Genomic DNA, 11,110 nt, shown 5'->3' on the forward strand with positions numbered 1-11,110 from the left:
GGCTGGGGTGTAGAATGAAGTAAGACTGGAACTGTCTTAGATATATAATAGATCATCAGAAGCATCAACAGAGCAGTATGAGCCTTTGGGTAGGAGTTCAAGGTTTGAAAGGCTTATCTTTTCTAGGCATGGTCTTTGGTCTGGAGTGTATAGCAACATGGTGGATGGAAAGAAAATGCCCCTGGTGTAGGGTGATGTATTAGCTGGTTTTGCTTTTCTGATTTTTTTCCCTCTTGATAAAAAAAAAAAATCTTTGTTACAGGAGATAATTTTGCTTTATAGGAAAGGGGTCAGGGCAAGGAGAAGGTATATTTTGCAAAGCAGCTAATACAAAAACAAAAAGATAGCAGTAAAAAAACAATCCCCAGGGATTCCCTATTAACCACCAAATAAAGTTGAAATTTCTTTGTCTGTAAATCTAAATCATCTACAATCTCATGTCACCTTTGCTTTCCAACCTTAATTCACTTTACTCTCCTTTTTGCATTCTAAACATGATCTGTTTCAGTCAAACTGAACCAGTCTGTTCCTTTAGTAGTTCTTCATCATGGTCTTTATGCTTTTGCTCACATCCTCTCTCCCACTTGGTGTATGCTGAATTTTTACCCATCCTTTAACATCTGGATCAAGTAATCACTTCTTCCAGAAACTTGTGTTTCCCTGTCAGGGACAACCTTCCCTTTCCAACCATAGTGCTCATGTTATGGCACTTTGTTTTGCCTCTGTAGTGTCTAAACTAAACTAAAGTAGGATCATAGCACAGTGCTCAGCATAATTGTATGTCATTTGATACATTTTTGTTGTGTTTGGATTCCACGTCACAGTCATTGGCCTCATTTTGTTTTTTGTTTCCTCCCTCAGCTTTAGAGCAGCAGTGTGATGAGCACCGGAAAAGAGCCAAGGAACTGAAGCATAAATCTCAACACCTGAATAATGTGCTAATGACTTTGACCCCTGTCTCTCTTCCACCACCCATGAAACGTCCCCGACTTACGAGGGCTACATCTGGGCCAGCTGCCATAACCTCTCAAGTACTGACCCAATCTGCACAGATAGCCCTCACTCAAGGAGTACCAGTGTCTCAGCTTGCCAACCTACCACTGAGCAAAGTGGTATCTACTCTTCCATCTACCATATTGGGGAAAAGTTCAACCCAAGTTTCTCCTGCTAGTTCTCCAGCCTCACCACTACTTGGGGGATATACTGTACTGGCCTCTTCAGGTTCTAATTTCCCTAGCACTGTGGAGATCCATCCTGATGCTTCCAACCTCACTGTACTCAGCACTGCAGCAATGCAGGATGGCAGCACTGTGGTTAAAGTGGTGAGCCCTTTCCAGCTGCTTACTTTGCCTGGCTTGGGCACCACCATACAGAACGTAACACAGGTATCTCCTAGTGGTAGTACAATTGTGACCGTGCCATCTAGTGCTGTGGAGAGTGGGGCAACGTCAGAGGAGCATACCACCATTGAGGTAACCACGGTGTCAGAAGATCATGATCAGAAGTAAAAAAAAAAAATGAAAACTTTAAAAAGAGGAGATGGACCTGTAACAGAACACTTAAAAATGGATTGTCTTTGAGAGCTGCCTTTTCCCAGTCTGTGCTGCAGAGTAAGAAAATGAGGGTAAAAAAGGTAGAAGAAATCAAAACTGGAGATAACTTGGCTAAAGTGGGTAATGGTGAGGCTGCTGAACCAAAGAAAGAAAGAAAGAGAGAAAACACCAAAAACAAACAAACAAAAAGGTTAGATGAATTATACCAACTTATAAAAAGTTTTCAAGTACTAAACTTTTCTCCCCCTTTTTTCCTGGGATATGTATTTCTCCATCTATTGCTTAATAGCATGGTTTCACATTTAGAAATAGCAGGAGAATGACTAGCAAGAAGCAAGTCTAGGTAAAATAGGAGGGTGAATGAAAAGTAGATGATGAAAAAGGCTGAAGAGATACTTATGGATGCGGACCTAAAGAACCTCAGGAAAATGTTGATTCTCTAACAGTAACATTATATGTCAGTTCTTGGGGTTTCAGTCCCAGGGTTTTCTGTCGCTTTCTTGTCATTTCCTGTGAAGGTTAATTTGGTTTACAGCATAAGGTATGTGGTAAAGTTCAGTTAATGCATTTTTGCACCAAATGAGGTCTGTATAAGACTTAGGAGCTTGGGGTGGCAAGTATCTGCACAACTTGGTGCAAATCAGTAGTCACATGTGCCTGTTTTGTTTTGTTTTTTTCCAATTCTAGCCAAGTTCCTTGCCTGAGGTCTGAGAAGTGTTCAAGGGAAAAAAGGGACAGTAATAAAGGTCTTGGGGACCATACCCAAGTGTGGAAAATCCATGGATCCTATGGATTTGGTGTCTTCCCACAGTTTTTCTGTAGGTTTTAATTTGGATAGTTTCCTTCCTCCCCCTTCCTTTTATAATTATATATACATTATATGTTTATATAATGTATATGTGTACACACACAGGTCTGGGAGAAAACTTTAGAGGAATCTTCAAGGTGCAGGTGAATGAGTTCAAAGCAGGCCACACTGAGACACAGACTTCCTTTCTCTGTCTCAAGGTGGGTACTAAGAGGGGAGAGGGCATAAAAGGGGCCAATAAATGTGAATATTTTACCCAAAACTAGGAAGATTGAGCTAATGAGTCAGTCTATTTGTCCTGTATATGATCCTGACTAGGCCAGATTAACCAAGTAGTTTGAATATTTCAAAAAGAATCATTTCAACATTCAGGGAAAGTTAAATTTGTAGCATTTTAAACAAAAGAATGCTACGTATATAGGTTTCCTAAGATGACTCTGGAGTTTGTATGTTTTATATTTTTTAAATGGCCTAGCATTCTGTTAGAATCTTTATCAGATAATCTCATGAGCTTATCTGATCCAATATTGAAAATTCTTGGGCTACTTTGCTTTTCTCTATGCTAGGACTTAGGAACCCTGTTCTGAGAAGAAGTAAGCCTGGGTTCTTAGTGACCATTACAACAGCTTGTAGATTGTTTTAAAAATTGTGTTACATTCACATGTAGTAAAGAAGGAACCCTGGGAACTTTAAGTATGCACCTATCATCTATAGGAACCTGGATTCCCATGATTTGGTTTTGCCCAGGTGTTGGGATGCACCAAATATTCAAACAATAACACGTTGCCAGAAATATAACTATAAGATTTAGATAATAGTAGGGAACTCAACTCTTTGTAAATCTATGAATAAGGTACATACAGTATGTTAAATGTTGTTACTGGGTTATAAGATTCTCAAATTTAAATTTGGTGGTTACTAAATGTTGCTCTCATACCTCACACATGCAGCTTTGTTAGCATAGATTTATCCTAAGCAGCCACCACTATAGCCACTTTGTCAGACTTATCTCGACTATCTCTGCCACCTGAGCCTTCAACTACTAGAAGCCTGGTGTATAGAAATCCTGCTTAAATAGCAGAGTTGGATGTGCCTAAGCAGTGGTTTTCCCTGGCCTCAGCACCTCTTTGGATTTGCCAATAACATTTAAATCATGAAGTCCAAGTAACTAGTCCTGGAAGTTTAAAACAGCACAAATAGACGGCTGCAGAAAGATCATGTGCAGTGATGGTCTTTCCTGTTTTGGATCTGGGTTTAGGAGAACCTAGCTCATAGCCAGAGCATAGTAAGGAATCAAGCCATTGAATTCTGCCCAATTGTGAGGTCTTGAACAACTTGCTGAGGGTTCTTTGCCCAAAAGCATTGCTCCTAAGATACTCTAGAGCTGCCAGGGAAAGTGGTCTTAGAATAAAGAATCCAAGTTGCATTCTGAGTCAAAGAAAGAAAAGAAAAAGTGATTTTGCAGTAATCAACTTTGAAGTTTTCCTTTTCTTTTTCTTAAATAAGGGAAAAATTCTTTCTTAAAGACTAAGGACATTTTCCTACAGGAAAATATCTTGCAGTAATCTGGAATATGAAAGTGCCTGAGTCACAATTTTAATTAAAGTTACCAATTTGGAAATTCTTGGATTTAAATTTTTATTTTTCACAATTTTCTGGCCTTTGCTGACTCTTAAATTCCTTCTTCGAATTGCCACCTGACTTATTGGGAAAGACTGATCAGCTCCAGTGTGTGTTCTTCTTTCTAGCAGCCTCACAGCTTATTCCAGGGAGCTTGGTGATAAAGGAAGTTGAAAGCTGTCAGGTATAATTTCTTAAGGAATAGAAGGAAGTGAAAATATTTATTGAAGTGATTTTTCTTATACTTCTTTCTGGGTAGAGAGTGTATCCTGTGTTGTAAGTTTACTTTACTAGGGCAGCTAAAACTATACAATCTCATCAGTGGCCAAAAAATATATTTTTCTTTATGTTTGTGCATGCACGTGTACTTGTGTGTGCATGTATTTTGAAGGAAATTTTGGCCACAGCCTACTTCCTGCCCTCATAGACTAATTATGCCTTTGCTTATAGGTCAAGCCAGTTACATTTGTTTCCTGTAACAGTCTTGCAACCCTGCAGCCCATTCATTTTATTGTCTGGCTAGTGGCTATTGTGGGGATCCTTTTTCCTAAGAACATCAGGGCAACATGAGGAGGCCAGGAGGTCACTCAGTATCTTTTTACTCTATATAAAGCCATTGGAAAACTGACTTAATTTAATGTAGTGTGACTTTGAGTGGAGCTCATTTTAAACATACTACACTATATTCCATCTTTAAAGTGATTCATATACAAATCTATTGTTTTTCCTAAGACATTTCCACTTTTCATTTGTGACTTTCATCCAATATTGCTACTCTCTCACTGTGTCAAATTACTGAAGCCCTGGTGTCCTCTCCGTTAAATTTTGTTCACTTTTTTGTTATGAGTCATCTGGTTATATACCAATATTGATTTATTTATAGATACTTTTAAAATAATTTTTTCATACTTCAGTTATGAGTCATATTACCTGTAGGAGTCTGATTATACTTGATATAATAAGTATAGGGAACTAAAAGGAAGTGGTGGTATTGACTCAAATTATCTTATACATGATGTAACAAACCTAAGTCCAAAGGCTAAATGTTCCCCCAGTGCTGTAGGTTAAAGTATACTTACCACTTTTATAAGCCCTGTAGCCTTACTATGTTAGCAATGGTTCAGCAGGCCAACCTAGCAACAGGTTTTTTCTGATGCTCCTAGGATCCTCTGCTGATCTTGTCAATGTCCTCAATCTTGAAGGCTCTGTATACTCAGTGAATATCGGACTTATCAATGGTCACCTTCATATTTTTCTTTCTTAATGGGGTGCTGTTGGGATAAGAATCATGTCACTAATTAAAAAAATGGTTGTTACCCTTGGGAAAAGCCTTTCATATGGTTTTCTGTTTTAAGTACCTAATTGCACTCTTCCCTTTTCATGCTGTCTATAACATCCATAGTCCTTTCTAGCTATAAATCTGTGATCCTATGATCTCTTCAATAAATTAAGCTAAAGGGCTAAAATGGAGGAAGCGATTAAGTTTCACTTCTTTTTCTTAAAGCAAAAACAGAAAACCTTTCCCCCCTATATTTCCCCCTATTCACCTGTTTTGGTGAATTGACCCATGGGGATGGGGGGTCGTGGGGGGGAATTCAGTTTCACACCCTGGCACAAATCAAAAGCAACAATTAAGTGCCACAAAGAAAACTCAAAATTTTGTTGCTCATTGTTAGCATATTCTCAACTTGTAGTTCATGGTTTTGCTAGCCTTGTTCCCTCATTCCACTACATTGGAAGAGTTGATAAATCACAAGCACTAAAAAGTACATCTTTTGAAGACCTATATATATTTTTTTTAAGGACTTGCCACTGGCTAGATAAATCAAGCAGAGAAGGACTGCCTCAGACCTTTGGGCCATAGTCTTAGAGGATAATGCTATCAGTTTGAGTTCCCAACATAAATTAGAAAATGATTTTTCTCCTAAAGGGGAGAGGATTTTTTAAAAATATGTGAAGGTGTGGATCCATTTGTTCCTTACAATGATCCTTGAGCCCTGTTGATAGTGACTCCTTAGTTAATTTTTAGTATTTGTTGCACCTAATAAAAGCTGACTTCAACTGAATGAAAAGTTCTTGTTATTTTCAAACCCTTAAATAATATTTTAATAATTGAGTCTTTTGTTTCACTTGGAAATATCCTGGCCAAGGCCAGGATGTGGAATTGGGTAATGAAGGGGCCTGAACTAGGAAAGGTGTGACTTCTGGAAGATACTGATGTATACTTACAGAAATCATTCCCCACTTAAACTCATCTGCAAGCTAGTTGTTACTTCTGTAGCTGACATTTTCATATACAACAGCACACACTCCTCCCTTTAAATCCTGCTCTTTCTATTCTTTAATTTATGTAAATTAACAGTGTAGCACATGTATTCTACATACTGTCACACTGTTAGGACACAGGTCCCACTTAGCATTACTTCCCCTCAGCTGCCCCTCAAAGGATACTGCTCTCCTCACGTGGGTCAGGACTTTTAACAGAAGTAAGAATACTTTGAAACCATGTACAAGAGACAGGTTTGCCACAAAATGAAAACTGTAAATACAGACAGACTGGTTTTATTTGGCTTCCATTTTCTAGAAGAGTTGGAATTGAAAGTTGCTTTTCCTAAGGGAATATTTGTTTCCTATCAGTGCCTGTTCAGAGATGATTTGGGAGGAAGGGTTGACATTTTGAGTTCTGTTTTGTATATTGTTTTTGCCAGTATCTGCTTGATATTTTGATTTAAAATAAAAAAATTTTTCATATCTGATGTCTCCTGGTTATTGAGGATTTCTGAATCAGATTTAGTTAAACACGTCCTTTTTTAAAATTAATATTTTATTTTTTCCAGTTACATGTAAAAACCATTTTTAACATTAAAAAAAAATTTGAGTTCCAAAGTCTCTACTAACCTCTTTCCCCTCCCCCCTCATTGAGAAGGCAAACAGTTTGATATAGGTTATACATGTGCAGTCATGCAGAACATATTTTCATTTTAGTCATGTGAAGGAAAACCTAGCCTCTCCTCCCCCATCTACCCCCTCCCCCCAAAAGAAGAAAAATAAGTTTTAAAAATATTCTTCAATCTTCCTTCACACTCCATGAGTTTTTCCTCTGGAAGTGGATAACATTTTTCATCACAAGTCCTTTGGAATTGTCTTTGATCATTGTGTTGCTAAGAATAGCTAAGTCATTCACAGTTGTTCATACAATATTGTTACCTTGTCCAATAAAAAATATTCTGCCATATAGTGTCAGCTATTAAATGCACTTGAACTTTTGGTATATAGTAGACTTAAAAGAAAATCATTCACAACTCATTCTTTCAATCCAAATCCACAAACATTAAGTTTTTTTCTATGTGCCAGGCACTGACCACAGACACACATACACACACACACACACACACACACACACACACACACAATCCCATTTGTAGGAGGTGGCTCTGGAGGAACATTTTGAAGGAAGCTAGAGATTCCAAGATGTGGAAGTGAGGAGAGAGAACACTCTAGGTTGTGGGAAAGGGTGTAGGGACAGTCCCAGATATAGCCTATGCATGGCTCAGAAGCAAAAGATTGAATGTGGCATATGGGAAACAGCATCAATTCCCTTCTAAACCATCTGCAATCAGGCTTCAGTCCTCTTCTGGCTGAAAACTCCTCTCTTCAAGGTTACTAATGATCTAATTGCTGATATCTAATGGCCTTTTCTCAGTCCTTTTTGACCTCTCTGTAACTTTTGACAGTCAATCATGCCCTTCTGGATTCTCTGTCCTCTCTAGATTTTTGTAACATTGCTATTTCCAAGTTTTCCTACCAATCTGATTGCTCTTTTTCAGGCTTCTTTGTCGGATCTTTATCGATGTCATGCCCACTACTTGCTGGTGTCTCTGAAGGGGACCTCTTCTACTATACTACATCACTGGGAATCTCATCCGCTCTTATGAATTTTATTGTCATCTCTATGCAGGTGATTTTCAGATCTGTTTGTAAAGCCCTAACCTGTCTCTACCTCCAAGCTCCCATCACTTGCTTGAACTGAATACCAGTAATATCTCAAACTCAGCATGTACAAAACTGAACTCATTCTTCCTCATCAAACCCTTTCTTCTGAACTTTCCTCTTACTATCATAAGTACCACCATCCTCCTAGTTACCCATACTAGAAAGGCAAGTAGTATCATCCTCAGCCTCTCACATGACCAGTTTCCAATAATGTCCTATCTCTATCTGTTGCAAATCTTCCCCCTCACTACTCAGCACTCATACAGCCACCACCCTAATTCACACCCTCTTTACCTGGATTATTATAATAGCCTCCTGAATTGTTCTCCCTGATTCTGGTTTCTCTGCACTTCAAACCATCGCTAAAAGTGGTCTGATCATGTTACCCCCCTATACTCAATGAATTCTAGTCGTTCCCTCTAAGTTTCAGGATCAAACATAACATCTGTTTTGCTTTTAAAAGCCCTTCACAACCTGGCCCTTTCCTACTCTCCAGTGTGTTTATATTTTATACCTGTCCACACAAGCTATCCTCCTAGGTATATTGGCCTACTTGCACTTGATTCCAGCCTATTTACCTGCTGACTCCATGTTTGAAATGTTCTCCCTTCTCATCTTTGCATAAGACTCATAGTAGGAGCTTAATAAATACTTCTTTTTGTGGTTGACTTCTCTGTCGTTGTTCAGTGATTTTTTCAGTTGTATCCAACTCTTTATGACCTTATTTGGGATTTCTTGGCAAAGATATTGGGGTTGCCTTCCCCAGCTCATTTTACAGGCAAACAGAGTTAAGCAATTTGCCCAGGATTACACAGCTAGCATGTGTTTGAAGCTAGATTTGAACTCAGAAAGATGAGTCTTCCTGATTCCAAACCTGTTAAGGTCTAGGGGTGTTGGGAACCCCAGAATTCAAGGGCAGATGATGTGGGTCCTACCTCGAATGAATTCAACCCAAGCCTTCTTTCAATCAGAGACAAGATTTATTAGAACATTGGTTGGGGTGGGTAAGATTTTAAGAATCTGTGCTATTGGCCAGATTTTAAGAATCTGAGCATTTGTGACACTTGTATTGACAAGTGGGCCAGCTTGAATCTGAGCAATTTAGTGGGGGGCAAGATGGCCCTTATATATAGAAAGACTATGGGAAGATCTGGTTGTGATCAAGGTGTGACCAAGTAGTCTGGGATGAACAGAGAAGGCTTCTAGATGGAATTAAGGCGTGGAAGTGGGAGGGGGCATCCAGACAATGAAAGATTGGGCTAGGTTAGAGGTAACAAAGAATTGGAGGTTTGGGCATGGAACCAAAAGTAAAGGCCAGTTGACTGGGATGGGTGGATGCCTCAGGTGAACGTCAGAGAATTGGCCATGTGGGAAAGTTCAAGGAAAGTTGGAGGGGGATGGGCAGCGTTTCCCAGGGTCCGTACCTGTCAGACCCACCACTCTTATCTGCCTTCCTTCAAGATTCACCTCAACTCCCATTTTCCCTAAGAGGCCTTTCCTGGATGTCCCCATCACTGCAAGTGCCTTCTCTCTGGTATTATATCCAATTTATCTATCATCAAATATATATAGTATCATCATCAAATGTTGTATAGTAGATTTAATTTCCAAACTTCCTCTATAACTTTATGGTTTTGGAGAGCTGCCTCAGACATTGAGAGCTTAAATGATTTTCCAGGGTCACAGAATTAATTTGTCTTTGAAGCTGAACCCTTAGGGCTGGTGCTTTATTCATTACAGCAGCTCAAAGTTTACAATACCATAAATTGCTGAAAAAGTCATCATTTTCTCTTCAAATTAGCTTAACAGTGATCATATATCTTTAAAGATAAGAATACCTCTATTTGTATATAAATAAAGCTTTGTTCATTTGCCTTTTCTGAATAAGCTATACAAATTTTTTTTTAATTCTCAAATTTCTTTATGTAAAATTTATCTCCTTTAAAAATCTGGCTGATAAAAGTGGCTAACACCTTTATTTTTTGATAATTTAATTTTTGTTGTGAATACAATACCAATTTAATTATAATTTTTCCCCATATGTTCAAATCGTAAATATATGTCATATCCAGATTGTCAGCCAATAAATATTAAACAGTGATATTAATTTTAAGAGAATTGTTCATTGTGTTTTAGACAACATGTAAAGTTGTTTCTTGCTACTAAGAATAAGTAGGCAACCTTATTTTTAACTTGGTTCTACATTTATATACAGTATACTTATGGCAAATAAAAATGCATTATTAGGAATAAAACAACGAAATTGTCAAATAAATAAAGCTTCTGTTGACTTGTCTTTAAACCCAAATCACTCTGGCTTTCATTGAATGGGCAATAATAGCCCCAAGCCTTTGTGGTTCATTATTTAGATTTTGATGGCTTAGAATGAATGTTTTCCATTTGTTTTCTGTTCTGGCCAGAATGATATCTTTGTGATGGTAAATTAGGCTATCTTTTATCCCAACTCTTACCCTGCCTTTAGTCTTTTTTTTAAAAATAGTTTTATTCATTTCTTTTTAGATTCCAACATTCATTTTCACAAAATCTTGAGTTCCAGTTTTTCTCCCCCATCTCTCCCTTCCCCCACCCCATAACACCTTGCATTCTGATTACCCCTTTCCTCAATGAGCCCTCCCTTCTATCACCCCACCCTTCCCTTGTCCCCATCTTCTCTCTTTTCTTGTAGGGCAAGATAGATTTCTATACCCTATTACCTGTATTTCTTATTTCCCAGTTACATGCAATAACAATTCTCAACATTTGTTTCTACTACTTTGAATTCCAACTTCTCTCCCTTCCTCCCTCCCCACCCATCCCCACTGATAAGGCAAGCAATTCAATACAGGCTATATATGTATCATTTTGCAAAAGACTTCCATAATAGTCATGTTGTGTAAGACTAACTATATTTCCCTCCATCCTACCCTGTCCCCCCCTTTTTTTCTGTTCTCTCATTTGACCTTGTCCCTTCCCAAAATTGTTTACTTCTAGTTGCTCCCTTCTCCCATTTACCCTCCTTTCTATCATCTCCCTCACCCTACTTATCCCCTTCTCCCCTACTTTCCTGTAGTGTAAGACAGATTTTCATACCAAATTTAGTGAGTTTGTTATTCCCTCCTTAAGCCATATGTGAAGA

At 38.3% G+C, this 11,110-nt stretch overlaps 1 protein-coding gene across 5 annotated transcripts in view; it reads left to right on the top strand.

Annotated features, from left to right (window-relative positions):
• The window catches only part of GMEB2 (glucocorticoid modulatory element binding protein 2), a 58,894-nt gene extending 50,252 nt beyond the window's left edge, over positions 1-8,642 (top strand). For 3 of the 5 annotated variants that reach the window (XM_072633287.1, XM_072633288.1, XM_072633289.1), the window contains one exon: positions 862-2,331. In XM_072633287.1, coding sequence (XP_072489388.1) covers positions 862-1,508 — 647 coding nt within the window. In that variant the 3' untranslated portion in view covers positions 1,509-2,331. Of the gene's footprint in view, positions 1-861; positions 2,332-7,808 lie in introns of those variants that run through there. The other 2 variants (XR_011972298.1, XM_072633290.1) reach the window with 2 other exon arrangements.
• Positions 8,643-11,110: the final 2,468 nt, after the last annotated feature.

This window comes from Notamacropus eugenii, chromosome 1 (assembly GCF_028372415.1).
Source record: "Notamacropus eugenii isolate mMacEug1 chromosome 1, mMacEug1.pri_v2, whole genome shotgun sequence".
Classification (NCBI taxonomy): Eukaryota; Metazoa; Chordata; class Mammalia; order Diprotodontia; family Macropodidae; genus Notamacropus; species Notamacropus eugenii.